The 15760-nt window shown below is 38.8% G+C and overlaps 1 protein-coding gene across 10 annotated transcripts in view; it reads left to right on the top strand.

Moving 5' to 3' along the window:
• The window catches only part of LOC129169112 (neural cell adhesion molecule 1-like), a 282683-nt gene that overhangs the window by 256922 nt on the left and 10001 nt on the right, over nucleotides 1-15760 (top strand). For 6 of the 10 annotated variants that reach the window (XM_054755176.1, XM_054755178.1, XM_054755177.1 and 3 more), the window contains 2 exons: nucleotides 11236-11443; nucleotides 13395-13511. In XM_054755176.1, the coding sequence (XP_054611151.1) occupies nucleotides 11236-11443; nucleotides 13395-13511 (325 nt within the window). Of the gene's footprint in view, nucleotides 1-197; nucleotides 2723-11235; nucleotides 11444-13394; nucleotides 13516-15760 lie in introns of those variants that run through there. The other 4 variants (XM_054755186.1, XM_054755182.1, XM_054755183.1 and 1 more) reach the window with 4 other exon arrangements.

Genomic DNA, 15760 nt, shown 5'->3' with positions numbered 1-15760 from the left:
TTTCTGACCTCGTTTTTTTCTATCTCTCCCTGTTTTCCCTCTCTTTCTCCTTTCTCCCCTTGTTGTCTCTTTCCATGTGTGTGTTTGTGTGTGCGTGCTTGTGTGTGTGCTGGTGGGTGGGGTGGCACCTACGGACCATGACATTGTCATTCACACCAATTTATTTACGTCTTGGTGGACATGTTTGTGGACCTCAGCCACGCTGGGTTGCCTTGGCGTGACGTACAGTTTGGCAGCTCTTCTGCTCTCCGCCTCGCTGACTGCCAGCCTCTGCCTCTCATAAACTGACCTCATCATCCCCGGGGGGGGAGAAAGGATAGTCGCGAGGCGACAAAAAAACTCCTTCCTTTCTCGCTTTCTATGCCTTTTGAGGCTTGTACAGCCACACACAAGATGAAGACGTTGGTTTCATGATGTTGTTGCAGGGTGCTCAGTGTGCGCATCACTTTGTAGATTCTGCTGACTTTTGTTTTGATTTTTGTTGTTGTTGTTCTGTCGTCACATTGTGTACGAAAAGATGGACAGAGAAAGAACTGGCTAAAGCAGGGGTGTCCAAAGGGCGGCCTGGGGGCCATTTGCGGACTGCAACTCGCATTTTTATGCGTTATATTCTTGAAAAAATTAAACATGCCCGGCAAATGCATGGAGGGTTTTCTGTGCCAATTGAAATCAATATAAAGCCAAATTAATTTATCGCAAAAAATTACATAATTAATTAAAATGTGAAATAATTGATTAAATTATTTGATAATGAATTCTATTGTAAAATATAATATTAAGTTGTTGTATTTAAACTGTTAAATAGACCTCGTTCTTTGATTGACAGATTCAGATTTGTTCATTGTGCCTTTAATTGCGTTAATTAACCAAAATGAAATTAATATAAAGCCAAATACATTTAAAAAAAAGAAAATAATTGGATTAAAATGTGAAATATTTACCTAACAACAATAAATAATTATATTGAAGCAACATACTGCATTTTTAACACTGACATGAAAAGGCCATTAATAAAAACTAAGAAAATATTAAACATTTAAAAATGCATAAAATGAGTAAAAATGCCATTAAATTGATAAAAAATGTCACTAAATACTGTAAATAAAAAATAATTAAATGTATATGCCATTAAATGATTAGAAGCTCCATTAAATAAATAAATTGATTGTAAAATTTTAATATTTATTTTTTATTAATTAAAACCAATTATTAATGCTTACATCTCAACTGACATTTATAAATGATGTCATATTTTCATTATAGATGTATATTTATTTAATTTTGACATACACAAAACTCCATACAGATGTGATGCCAGGAGAAACAGTTGTAATATTAATTGTTAGCAGATTAGAAACGCTCTTACATACAAGAATATTTAAGAACAAAAACGTATATTTTCCTACCTCTGGGGTCAAAAAGATTTGGATGAAAGTTTGGACAGCCCTGCTCTGGAGGGATGGGCATCGATAACGATTTATTGACCTCTAAGAATCCTGTGTCACTGCCGGCATTTGGGTCAAAATGGAGTTCAGTAATAGGCTGCAACCAGTAGAGGCACTGTTCTTTCAGTCTCAACTAGTTTGCTACTAAAGATGAGCTAAGTCCACACTATGGAAAACCCCAATGGCAGACACACATATTGAAACAGGAGTTCAGAACATCCTTAAATTAAAAAAAAACAACAACAACAACAAGTGCCCATCCCTCGTTGCATATGTGAACAACAGGTTTGGAGTAACACATTCATAATGCCTTAACGTGAGACGCAAGAGTCAATCCCCCGTGTGTCTGCGTAGAACCTAGAAGAGGCTTTTATTTTGGAATTATTCTTCTCCTATAAGAGCATGAAGAGTGCATGATGCGAGGCATGATCCGGTAGTCCTGAAAAATCCATCCACCCTGTTCCCCGCCACCGCTCCTCCCCCCAGTCAAGCATTATGAATGTGTTAATAAACAGGCGATACAAATAGCGTGTGTTGAGGCACTTTTTCTCCTACTCGTCATCAAAAGTATTGTCAATAAACTGCTTTGAAGGGAAAGAAAAAGAAAAAAAATGTTTTGTTTTGTGACAAAAGTGTACATAATCTTAAGAAGTCTTTTTACCTGAAAGAGGAGAAAAGGAAGATTTTTTTAAAAACACGCTAAGTGCATTGGCTAGTAAAAGACAAACGGGGCATCGTTTTTGGATGGTGTGAATTATTTTTTTGTTTTTGTTGCTTTGAACATTTATGTAAGTGCATATCTGTGTGTTTCCATGTAACCATTATTGGGGTTTGAAATAAAGTGTGTCTGTTTTTCTTTCACTGGAGTGACGCGCACGTCTGTCATATTTGTTGGTAGTTATAGCACCCCCGTATGGTGCACTTACAGCCATATTGCAGGGCTACGGAACAGGAAATATGTTGTTGATATATCCATAGATGATGTCAAAAATGTCTTTTATCAGGGACTTAGGCAATCCTTTACATTACCAAAACAAATTCAAGCGGTTAAGTAAGGTGTGTCATTTTCTCAATTGATGGTGCCACTGCATGCATAAATATTCTAGCTCTTTCATTTGAACATTTATTGAAATGAGTATTTTACACATTTTAAGCATAGGCGTCCATATAGATGCCTGATAGCAAACATGACAATTATCTGGATATAACATGTGCAATTATTTATTTATATTTAAATAATATGTTCTATTGATTTTATTTATATTGATATTTATATATTTATATTATATTAATATTTATATATTTTTTGTGTTGTTTTACAGGCCAGTATCTAAAAGCTAGCATATATATTGTAATATTACTTTATTTAATATATTAATTTTACTATAATATATGAATTAATATTAATGTATTTTTTTTTGCATTTGATTGTATAATTTATTTTTTCTTTAAAAAATATATTATTAGCTTTTGTGTTGTTTTCACAAGCCGTCTTCATCTTCAGTGTAGGGGTCCATATAGATGCCTGATAGGAAACATGGCAATTACTGGATATCACTCTTGCATTCATTTATTTATATTTTAAAAATATATTTTTTTAATTTAATTATTTTCCTTGCATTTTTATTAGGGATGTCCGATAATATCGACCCACCAATATTATCAGCCCGATATTGCCATAAACATAAATTTGGATATCTGTATTGGGTTGCTCCCTGTAATGAAAACCAATAATAAAAAAATGCTGCATATATAGATATATAGGCCTGTGGGCTCCCGTACTTGAGGGCGGGCAGATAGATAGATAGATAGATAGATAGATAGATAGATAGATACATACATACATACATACATACATACATACATACATACATACATACATATAGGGTGTTGGTATTGGTTGATATTGGACAATATCGGCATATCGGTTATTGGCAAAAAAGCCAATATTGGACATCCCGAATTTTTATTTTATAAATTATGATTAGTTTTTGTGCTGTTGTTTTACAGGCCATCAACCAGCGCCTAAAAGCTAGCATATCCTGTATATTGCAATATTTTTTATTTCCTTTTATTAATTTGTAGTTTTCTTTGTCATCATGTACTGTTTATTTCTTGTTTGTTGTACAGGCCATCGACTCGTGTCTAAAAGCTTGCATTGTCTAACTTTCCCTGCAACAGAGGTGTCATCTCATCACCATGTAGCATGTAACGCAAACTCCATCTGTTATTATTAGGGGTTTTTTACCCCTGGGTTGTACAGACAACAATTAGGTGCGCGAGGGCATGCGGTGTAAAAAAATGAGCATTTATGTTACGCTGCTACATTGTTACCAATCAAACAGATGCGACTGGTGATTGTTTCCTCAGCCTGGCTAATTAAAACATGGCACTCGCTAATGAATGGGGGACGACTGGCGCATCTGCTTCTCTTTGGATGCTCATCAATCATTTAGCGAGAGTTTCGGGCAAGAGCCTTCATCAAAAGCTGACAAGAATTTTGTTGCGGTAAAGCAACAGCTTTAAAGGATGTGGTTAAAGTGACCTTGCCATCATAATTTGGTCGTCTGTTAACTTCTGCTCAAAGTTTTACGTCCCAAGACACACACACACACACACACACATATCCATGTAACGTATGTATACATACATATATATATATGTACACATACATATATATATATATGTGTGTGTGTGTGTGTGTGTGTGTGTGTGTGTGTGTGTGTGTGTGTTTGTGTTCTGGTCTTATCTCTAAGGAGAGCCCAGCCACCCTACGGAGAAAACTCATTTCGGCCGCTTGTGCCACTGATCCTGTCCTTACAGTCACTATGAAAGATGTGAAAACATGGAAAACATGCAAGGAATTACAACAACACAAAGGTTTCTGTTTTTTTGGCGTTTGGCATTGTCTCTTGTCCCCCCGGTTGTTTTTATCATCAATGACACATCTTCTCATGCTCAGATGCGGGAATAATACGTACGCACAACATTGAGCTGAGATGGCTTTCAAGGTTTGTCTGTCTGTGTGTTGTCCATGCCTCTTTTCCTCTTTTTCCCCGCATTGTCCTTCTTCTCCGTTCTTGTCCGCTGTCTGTCCTCTCTCCAGGTCTCCTCGGTGATAGGACGTGGCGAGGCTCCTGGAAAAGATGCCTGACATTCTCCCAGACACTTTCCCTTGTCCGCGTTATCGCTCCTTATCGCTTTACTGCTCCCGTTTTTTCAAACTTCTTTCCGGGAATTGGGAATCCGGCTGCTATTCATTTCTAGCCAGGCGATAGGATATCAGATTCAAAGTCCCTGTGAAGCACGATTTGTAATATTTGTCCACATAAACTTTCTATAAAAAGAGGAAATAGGGACTTTTATCAGGGATGGGTATGGAGACAAGGCTAGAGAGAGGCTGCACAAACTACATTCTGTGTGTTGGCGCCTCCTGCAGGTTGTGACGCATCGGTGCAATGACATCATAGCATTTGTTTAAGAAAGTGTTCTTAAAAAAAAAGAAAGTGTTTTGTTCTTCACATTCTATTCCTGGAATTCTATGTTGACCAGTCGGTGGGCTCTATGAGTCTAGCCCCGCCCCTTAGAGACCATACCACTGCGGTATATTCAGGAGGGGGAAAAGCGAGAGCGATACCGTCACCTGGTTGCATTTTATCAGTATTGCAGCTTTCCTATGCTGCATTTCCTTTTCTATGGTTATGATCACACTTTCCTCGTCACAAGCATCACTGGTACCCTTCTGTGGTGAAATCACAAAAAAAAGTTTTATTTCAGAAAAAGTTTTGTGTGCCTCACCGTCTATTCTCAGAATTCTTTGTTGGCCAATCAGCAGACTTCTATTAGTCAAGCTCCGCCCCTTAGGTACGATACATAGGTAGTAATGTAAAGTGAATTAATCCAATTTGTCATTCCTAATTGTCATACAAAGTGTAAAAATAAGTTAAGGACTTACTTAGAAATACTGTAAAACTACTCATCCTTTCTAGTCAGGAGGTGGAACACGGAGAGGAATACTGTCACCTAGTGGTGTTTTATCGGTATTGCTGGAATGAATACGTGTTAAATTTGCAGCCGGGTGCTCTCCTTTGCCAAAATAATTTGCCTTTCCTGTTTTATGGTTATCACCGCACTTTTTCTCTTCACTACCAGCACTGCTACTCTTTTGTGTGCGGAACATGAAGAAAACAAGATTTGTCTAAGAAGTGTTTTGCCTTCATCACGTTTTACTCCGCTGTGTGTCTAGCTCCGCCCCTTAGGTACCATCCCACTGCAGTTGCTGGGTGCCTAAGGCCCTGACCACACGAATACGGAATTTTTTTGAAAACTCCGGCTTCGGTGTATGTGTGGATGACGAAGATAATTGAATGTGTGCAATGGCAAATATTCCGTTGCTGCTTTTAAGCGTACTGAAATGACTTTCTGTGTGTGTAAGAGTAAACATACCGTATGCCTACTTTCAAATTACATTAACAAACAAATACGCCATTATGGGCTCGGGAGGACGCTAATGCTGCTATTTTGCTCTCTAAAACGGTTCTGACGCTCCCACCAACGATGGCGAATTGGGACAAAACCTAATCGGACCTCTAGCTGGTTTCACAAGCATGCGGTTATTTTGGAAGAATGACATGGGAATGTTCGCATGGCAAGAAGATTGTGATTGCGTTTGACTGAGCTGCTTCGTCCGCACATTAAAAGTTTCCCTGTTATGCATGCCTGCCTTGTGCTCGATAACTGCTGTTGTGGAGGCAGTTAAACAAGGACAGTTTGCCTGACACACAATTATTTCAGCAATGACAGCGTCACAGGCGATGGAGTTCTTTCTTGATCGATAAAATGAACTACACTTCTCAGCATTGTAGTGATAATCAACATCTGCATTTTAATAAAGAACATGTTTCATCCATTTTCACTTTCATATTCAATGAATTTTACCACCAAATGTGAAATTAACTACTGAAAAGTAACGCTACTTTGCTGGCAGTCCACATGTATATTGTCCTGTGAATTGCCATGTTTGTTGTTGTGCGTTTATGGAAATGACGTCATCGACACTTCTGCTGAAATTGCCTTAACAGTCCAGGCTGGCGTGCGCATGACAGCCTGTGAATGTGTATTCGTATGGACAGAAATAGTTTGAAAACGTCACCTTGTGGATGGACATTTTTTTTGACACAAATGCACATTTTTGAAAATATTCGTGTTCGTGTGGACATGGCCTAAAAGTGACTTATTCGGCTCCTGTTTGAATTTGGATTTTTTTTTCTCATAAATGAAGGTTGAATTGTTTAGAGCAAGGGTGTCAAACTCGTGCCATGGAGGGCCGAGACACTGCAGGTTTTCTTTCCAGCCAGTCACTAAAGCAGCTGATTTTAATGATCAACACCTTCAGTTTAATGATCAACACCTTCAATCACCTGCTGAAGAAACTGGTTGGAGAGAAAACCTGCAGCGTCTCGGCCCTCCATGGCACAAGTTTTGACACACGAGTATCACAACTTGATACACTGTGGTCATCTACATCATACAGTTTTACTTGTGGCATCCTTTGACAACGAAAATGCAAATGAGTTCTCTACTGAACAATAAAAATATACATACAATAGTCAAACTGATGCTTTAGGTCTTGGCTTTTTCTATTCATTTCTGGGTGTCACGCTGGAAAATGTCTTTACTTTTCTATGTCAAGGTATTACTGGATCTATGGTTATCGTCACGCTTTGGGGCTTTCGACTTCCCTGTAGTTAAGAGGGGGGAAAAAAAGTGGATTTTGATCGGATTTCTGTCAGCTTGATGCACAAGCTGTACAAGCAGCAATGGGAAGTGATTGGACACAATCATTAGCTGTCACTTGAAGGCATCATCCACTAATAATGCAGCGGCGTGTTATTATGCTGCATTCTAGTTACCAGTGAGGCTTATCAGCTGCATCTCAGGCAGTGCTGTAAGCTGACAGGCTGCAAAGAGAAATGTTTGCGCCGTCCATCTTGACACTTTCCTGATTTATTCTCTCGCCGTCCCGCCTGTTACTTCCCCGGGCTTTGAATAGACATGATTTATTGCTCCTGTTAAAATGTAAATAAGGCTTGGAGGTGGAAGAAAACAAGCGCACCTCCTTGTATGCTGATGCTGGTCTCACATGCTTACAGGAAGGAGGAAGATGTCAAATTAGAATCCAATCGCTTTGAAATATCTATTTGTGTGGAGGAAGGCAAACATATTTGAAGAGAAGAGGTGGCAGGTTGGCTGGGGAGTAAAATCTAAATAGAACAGCTGTCATCAGTCATCGTGACACTGTGCTTCGAAACACGGCAGTACTCTCCTTTTCAGGGTCACATGACCCGGTCAGGAAATCAGCGACACACTTGTCATTGGAACCTCTGACGTCTATTCGGAAACACATTTCTCCACCAGGAAGTCCTAATTTTATGAACAAAGTTGCAAGAATTAAGTCGTCATTTCACGATTTGTGTAGTATCAGAGGAAAAAATGTAATTATAATGACAACCACAAGAAAAATGACGTAATGTCAGGATTAAGTTGTCATTTTCTGAGGAAAATAATATTGCCTAATATAATATAATATAATAAAATATAATATAATATAATATAGTCTGCAGCTCCTTCAGCAGCAGACTGTTACACCCACGGTGTAAGAGGGAGAGGTTCCGCAGGTCCTTCATACCGACCGCTGTCAGGCTCTACAACACCTGCACCACCTGAACCATGTTGTAGTCAATATGCTTTCTTTACACTGTTCTCTTTACTTGTCTTGCTTGCTTGCTGCTGTAACAAGTAAATTTCCCCGCTGTGGGATAAATAAAGTACATACATACATACACACATAATATAATATAATATTGCCTAATAATATAATATTGCCTAATAATAAAATAATATTTAGGTATTTTATGCTAATGATGTGATATTGTGCAAGAAAAAATGACGCAAAATGATATAAATTTGCAAGATTTAAGTCATAATTTATTCAAGAAACATGCCCAAAGTCAGCTGGGATCGGCTCCAGCATGCCCCCGCGACCCTAAAGAGGAGAAGCGGTATAGAAAATGGATGGATGGAAAAGTTGCAATTGATGGGAAAAAAATAATGTAATTTTACAAAAATAAAGTCGCGAATTAGAATTTAAAAAAAAAAGTTAAAGAAATAATTGTATATGCCATCCATTTTCTATGCCACTTCTCCTCATTAGGATCGCAGGGGTATGCTGGAGCCTATCCCGGCTGACTTTGAAAGGCGGGGTACACCCTGGACTGGTCGCCAGTCAATTGCAGGACACATATAGACAAAAAAAAACATTCACACTCAAATTCATACCTCAAATTCAGACAATTTAGAGTCGCCAATTAACCTAACATACATGTTATTAGAATGTGAGAGGAAAACGGAGTACCCGCAGAAAACCCACGAACGCACGGGGAGAGAATGCATCCACACAAAGATCTCCAAATATGCCTTCAAATATGTTTGCCTTCCTGTTTGCGGCTGAATTATTTATTAATTCATTCATTAATTACGTGAAAAGAAGTTTGATTTTTTTTTTATTTTGAGAATATACTTGTATATTCTATATTACAAGACTAAAGTAAGAAAAATACTTTACTATTACTTGGAAAAAGTGACAATTTACTAGGAAAAAAATGAAGCCATGTAATATGGCAAGAAAAAAAATCTTAATTTTATCAAAATGGTATAAAATAATGGTAACCGTATACAGCATAATGTTGAGAGAGAATAAAGGATAAATATTGCAAGACAAATGTAATAATCTTAAGAGAAAATGACTTGACTGAAAGTTGCAACTTACAAGGAAGAAGACATAGCTTTACGAGAATGAAGTCGTAAATTACAAGAAAAAAACACTTCCTGTGGCAGAACACGAGAAGAAAAAATGCCAAGAAAAATTCTTTAATATTAGAAGAATAAAATGAAAGTAATGGCAAGGCAAGTTTATTTATACAGCACAATTCAAACACAATTCAATCCAAAGTGCTTTGCAGAAAAGAAGGGTAAAATCACTTCATAAGATTGTTCCATAAAAACATGAAATCAATCTAAAATCATTACAGAAAGTTCCATAAATGATTCCATGAAACAAAAAAAGATTAAGAATGAAGAGTGCAGATAAAATACTTTCAGCTGTCACCTGCACAGTTGAACAGAAGTGTTTTCATCTTGGATTTGAACATTGTCAAAGTTGAGGATTGTCGCACATCTTCTGGAAGACTGTTCCAGATTTTGGTAGCATAAAAGTGAAATGCAGCCTCACCGTGTTTAGTCCTGACTCTGGGCGCCTGACTCTGACCACTCTCTGAGCTTCACAGAGCTCAAGATGCTTTATGTGGCTGTAACATGTCAGAGATGTACTTTGGCGCAAGACCATGAAAAGACTTGTACACAAGCAGAGCTGTTTTAAAGTCTATTCTCTGAGCAACAGGAAGCCAGTGCAGAGACTTGAGTCCTGGACTAATATGGTCATATTTCCTGGTTCTAGTCAGGACTCGAGCAGCAGCCTTCTGGATGTATTGCAGCTCTTTTACTGCTCGTTTAGAGAGCCTGATGAGAAGGACGTTACATTAGTCTAGCCTGCTGGAGACAAAGGCATGGATTAGTCTCTCTAAATCTGGTTTAGGCACTAATTCTCTTGATTTTGGCAATGTTTTTAGATTGTAAAAAACTGATGATGTTATTCATTTAATGTGGCTGTTAAAGTTCAGGTCTGAATCCATTATTTCCCCTAGATTTCTAACCTGATGATTAGGTTTTAGAGAGAAGCATAACACTTTCTCTTTGTTTCTGTGGGCCAAAGACATTGATTTCAGTTCTGAGTTTAGCTGGAGAGAGTTGTTTTGCATCCACACACTGATCTGTTTGATGCAGTGACAAAGTAAATCTGTGGGACCATGTTCACCGGCCGTCGGTGACACGTAGCTCTGAGTGTTGTCTGCATAGTTGTGGTAGGACACGTTGCAGCTAGCCTAAAGGAAGCATGTACAGATTGAACAATAGGGGTCCTAGGATTGAGCCCTGGGCAACCCCACAAGTCATAGCCATTTGTTCTGAGACAGTTACCAATTCCAACATAGTACTTCCTGTCCTCCAGATGGGACTTGAACCAGTTTAGAGCAGTACCAGAGATCCCCACCCAGTGTTCTAACCTCTGTAATAAGATCACATGGCAACTGTGTCAAAGGCACCGCTCAGGTCCAGCAGAACTAAAAGTGAGACTTTGCCGACATCTGTATCATTTGTCACCTTGATCAGAGCTGTCTCAGTGCTGTGGTGGGGCCTAAAGCCTGATTGGAAAATATCAAACGCATTGTTAGAGAGGAGAAAGTTGGTAAGTTGTTGGTACACAACATTTTCTAAGAGGTTTCCCAAGAATGGCAGGTTTGATATGGGCCGATAGGTGTTCAGCACTGTGGCATCAAGACTGCTCTTCTTCAGAAGAGGCTTAATGACAGCAGTTTTTAGGGCCTTTGGAAATGTTCCGGTCTGAAGTGACATGTTACCTAGATGCATGAGTTGTGGTAGCAAACTGCACAGCACAGACTTTAGAAATCTAGTGGGTAACTCATTAAGGCAGCACGTTGATGGACCCACTGCAGATGATCTCTTCTACTGTTTTGTCAATGACAGGTGTGAAATGTGTCAACTCGAGATGTCGAGCTGGCTGCAGAATAGTTATTTGTGTTGTGGAAACTTTGTTGTGCTCTGGTGTTGTCAGTTACCCATCCATCCATCACATTTACCTTTATCACCCCCGCAGGCGCGTCGGGCGGCGGCTCAGGCCTGAGCACGGGCGCCATCGTGGGCATCCTCATGGTGGTCTTCTTCCTGCTCCTGGTGGGCGTGGACGTCACATGCTTCTTCCTCAACAAGTGCGGACTCCTCATGTGCATCGCCGTCAACTTCTGCGGGAAAGCCGGGCCGGGTGCCAAGGGCAAGGACATCGAGGAGGGCAAGGCCGCCTTCACGTAAGACAACGTTTTTATTGTTATTATTGTTAAATTCTTATTAACTCATGCAATCCCAGCCATTTGTCAAAAGACAATCCCTTTCATACCCGCCATTTTAGATGATTTTCACTGATCTCTCTACTCACACAGAATATTGTGTTCTATGGCTACATAAACATGGAACCTACCCACCGTCTTTCATCAGAAAAAAAAAGTTTGTTTCTACCTTTTTCCGTTCTTTGTAGCACATAGGTGAGTTACAGAAAAATATCAGTTGCCGACTACAAAAAGGAGAAAAACAGCTTACATTTCCAGCATAACTTTCATTTGTCACAAATATTTTTTGCTTTTGTGACAGCTCAAATATGTAAACAACTTTAACAACATAAACACAACACAGAAAAAGTTCAATCAAAATAATAACACCATATTTGCGATATTCACATTCGGAACTGAACTACATGACTTGGAGCTGAACTACTGTATGTTTGTGCACGTGCGTGCGTTCGTGCGCATGCATTAAAATTTCCCTACAGTGCGTATTTTTTTTCATGTGGTATGCAATGTAACAGCTGCCTTTATGCAAGGGCTTCCTCTTCTTGTCATGTGTGTTTCTCCGTCCTCTCATGATCCCGACCGGCCTCTTATCAAATACACATCTATCACCTTTTGGCAGTTTTTATGGCAGTGAAGTTGCTCTCAAGCCTAATCCATTGGTGAGGAGTTGCATCAGCACCTCCTTTAGGCTCTCTCTCGACAAAAAAACAAAACAAAAAAAATTAAAAGCCATATAAATAGGTTGTTTGGGTCTGGGTTTGAATCTCCGTTGGGCATCTCTGTGTGGGGTTTGCATGTTCTCTCACATTGCAAAAACATGTTAGGTTAATTGGAGACTCTAAATTGTCCATAGGTATGAATGTGAGTGTGAATGGTTGTTTGTCTATATGTGCCCTGCCATTGGCTGGCGACCAGTCCAAGGTGTACCCCGCCTCTCACCCAAAGTCAGCCGGTATAGGCTCCAGCATATCCCCGCGAGCCTAAGCGGCATAGAAAGTGGATGGATGGATGGATGGATGGATGGATGGATTGGGCGTTCAGGTTTCTAAAAATGTATAACTACGTTTTTGGTATTGAATGACTTAATGACTGTCTTCACGTCCGTTTGCTTTGTAGCATCTTTCAGCAAACTTTCAGCTTTCAGCTGCTTTCTGGCTAACTTTACACCAGGGGTCACCACTGTGGTAGCCCCCCACGACCACATGAGGTGCCCGCAAGCCTGCTTTTAATTCAGGTTTTCAGTTAATAATGAAAGAACAGTAGAAAGAAATGCATTTAGAAATACAAAATGTGAGTTGTGGACACCAGCATTTTGTTCATGTTCTGGTAAAACAAGCATATTCGCTTTGTTTGGGTTTAAAATAAATGTTACTTAAAATAAATGTTACAAAAATAAGTAGCTCTTGGCCATTTTCATTTTGTAAAAGTAGCTCTCACAAGAAAAACGTTGGTGAACCCTGCTTTACACGATATGCTAGCTAAAAAAATAAAATAAAAAAAACTTTAGTGGTAGTAAATTAGCACTTAATTGCAAAAACACACTGAATATACTGTATTTTATTATGTTTATTGTATTACATTTGTCATTACCAATCTCTTATTTTGAAGGTGCTAAGAAACAAATTTTATATTTTTTTAAATTTTTCGGCCCATCTTTTTCCATATTTGTTGTTCTCCTTTTGACAACAATACAGAATTTGAATGAATATAATAAAATATTTTCTCAGAATTCCACACCATATTAATATAATACTATTTCATTAAATATTACATGTTTTATGTTATTAGAATGAAATCTAACACTAACTTTATTGTCCGATAGAAGTCTACTAGTAATAATAATGTAGACATGGTGTTGAAATTGACTGTGCAAGAAACATCATACAAATCTATTTTTTCCTGCTGTCACTAGGAAAGATGAGTCCAAGGAGCCCATTGTGGAGGTGAGAACAGAAGAGGACCAAACCAAGAACCAGGAAGGCGTTGGAGCCACCGAGCCCAATGAGACCACGCCTCTGACAGAACCTGAGTGAGTAACTTTACATCAAGTCATTCCTTCTTTGGACAGCAAACTGACATTTTTGCTTGTGCTGTTTCATTTCAGTCCCATTTTGCGCAAAGAGTAAGCAAATAAGTAAACGCAAGTATAGAAAGAACCCGAAAAATGTCAGTTTTCTTAATAAGTAACAATGCATTATTATGTTTAATTACCATAAAGCGGCGTGTATAAACCGCACTTTTTTTCCACTGGTAAGAAGCAAAAAATCGGGGTGCGGTTTATACACGATGACAGGTCTGTGACCAGACGCAGAAATTGACGAGAAGCCCATTTTAGAATAGCCGTCTGTGGGTCAGACAGTTGCTTTGGCTTTAGCGCCCTCTGCTGTACAGTTGCTGAAAATGCTTGTGTATGCAACTAACTTATCTGACGGCTGTCTGTATTTTCACACAGTGAAACCATCTCTACGTACACTGGAGCTAACCTAAGCTTCCATTAAAACATTGCAGTTGTAAAATACAATACAACATTGGAGTTTATTCAAATTCACACTGAAGCAATGCAATAAAATAATAATAGAGAAAAAGAGAAGCAGTGAAAGATAAGGTATCAAAACATCTCTGAAAATTGAAAATTTATTCATTTTGATTTATTATTATTATTATTAGTAGTAGTAGTAGTAGTAGTAGTAGTAGTAGTCGTAGTAGTAGTAGTAGTAGTAGTATTAATCTGTGCTTAGCCATTATATTAAAGATCTAGATGCCGAAGTTCAGATTTCTCCTTCATTCTTCTTTTTGAAATTGTTTAGTACCTTTACGCATGTTGGTTTGAGATGAAAGAGTTGGCAAACATTTATGAACTAAAATTGTTTTTTTCCCCGCCATGAAAATGGGGGTGCGGTTTATACACGGATGCGGTTTATACACCGTGCTTTACGGTACTAAAAAAAAGTGTAATTTTTTGGTGTTATATATGCTTATTTTTTTTACATTTTGTAATGTTAAAAATATGTGCTTACTACCTCAAAATTCAGGCAATCCTAAACTAGCTTTGCCGTCATTTCAGGCCACCAGGGAAATTTTTGTTTTTTCAATGGCCCATGGCACATTCTAAAATTATAATTTAACAAGAAAACTAAAAAAGTTGTAAGCAAACGAGAAACAGTTTTACGAGAATGACGTAATATCACGAGGAAAAATAATGCCATATTAGGAGCATGAAGCTGAAATTTTAAACACAAAAGACATTTTTTTAAAATCTTTTTGATATATGATATTTTGATATTTTTAATATTATGACAAACAAACAACAAAAGGAATAAAGTTGTAATTTTTGGAAAATTAGGTGGCGTAAAAACGTAAAATGTTATGAGAATAAAGTGAAAGTATCAGTTCTGTTTTAGGACGAGGTGGATCAATCCCTGAATGGACGTAGATACCTGGGGCATGAACGTTAACGACGCATCAGTCATCTCAAAGCTGTGGTGACGTCGTGGGTGGGGGGTGGCTTTCAAACTTCCTTGGGGTCGTGAGGCGGGCACCCTCCTTCATTGATGTGTCCATGATGGGCCCACGGAGGACGAGCTAGGCAGTGAGAAACAGGAAGGGGGAGCTGCTCAGCGACGTATTATTGAAGAGTTAAGCTCGGGTCTTCCAAAGATGTCACGATACAATACGCCTGACTTTGTTATCCAAGCTGTGATGTATGGCGACATGGTGGGTTGGGGTGGGTTGCAAACTTCGTTGGAGTCGTCAGGTGGGCACCCTCCTTCATAAGTGTTTCGATGATAGGCCTACGACACCTCCAGAGAGTTCATCGGCAACACCTGGCGTGCCAGATGTGCCCCCCTCTGCTTTCAACCCTTCTGTGGCCCTGAAATCTACAAAGATTATGTAAGAAAATGTAAAAAAAAAAAAAAAAAATGGGGGAAAAGAGCAAAGACTGAAGTTGATACTAATAACACTGTTTTACACCGAAAATGCTGCTGGAATGAAAGTAGTCATTCTTGGCTAATTTTGGGTCACTGAGTACGAAAATGCTCATGAGTTCTTGTTATAAAGATCCACCACACCTGTGGGTCACCATATGCCCCCACTGGCGATGAAGGGAGGCCACATGATGTTGGATACAGAACCTGTACTCACTTCACAACAAGTGTCTAGTTGGACCTTCAGAATCTTGTGAGTGTTTGCACATGAAGTGTACGGAGACATATCACCTTGTTTATTACTCTTTATATGTTACTATGTAATCAAGAACCTCACCTATCCTTAGCATTT

This window comes from Dunckerocampus dactyliophorus, chromosome 16, assembly GCF_027744805.1.
Source record: "Dunckerocampus dactyliophorus isolate RoL2022-P2 chromosome 16, RoL_Ddac_1.1, whole genome shotgun sequence".
NCBI classification, from domain to species: Eukaryota; Metazoa; Chordata; class Actinopteri; order Syngnathiformes; family Syngnathidae; genus Dunckerocampus; species Dunckerocampus dactyliophorus.
The sequence above is the reverse complement of the archived record's forward strand: the minus strand, read 5'-3'. Positions and strand labels throughout refer to the sequence as shown.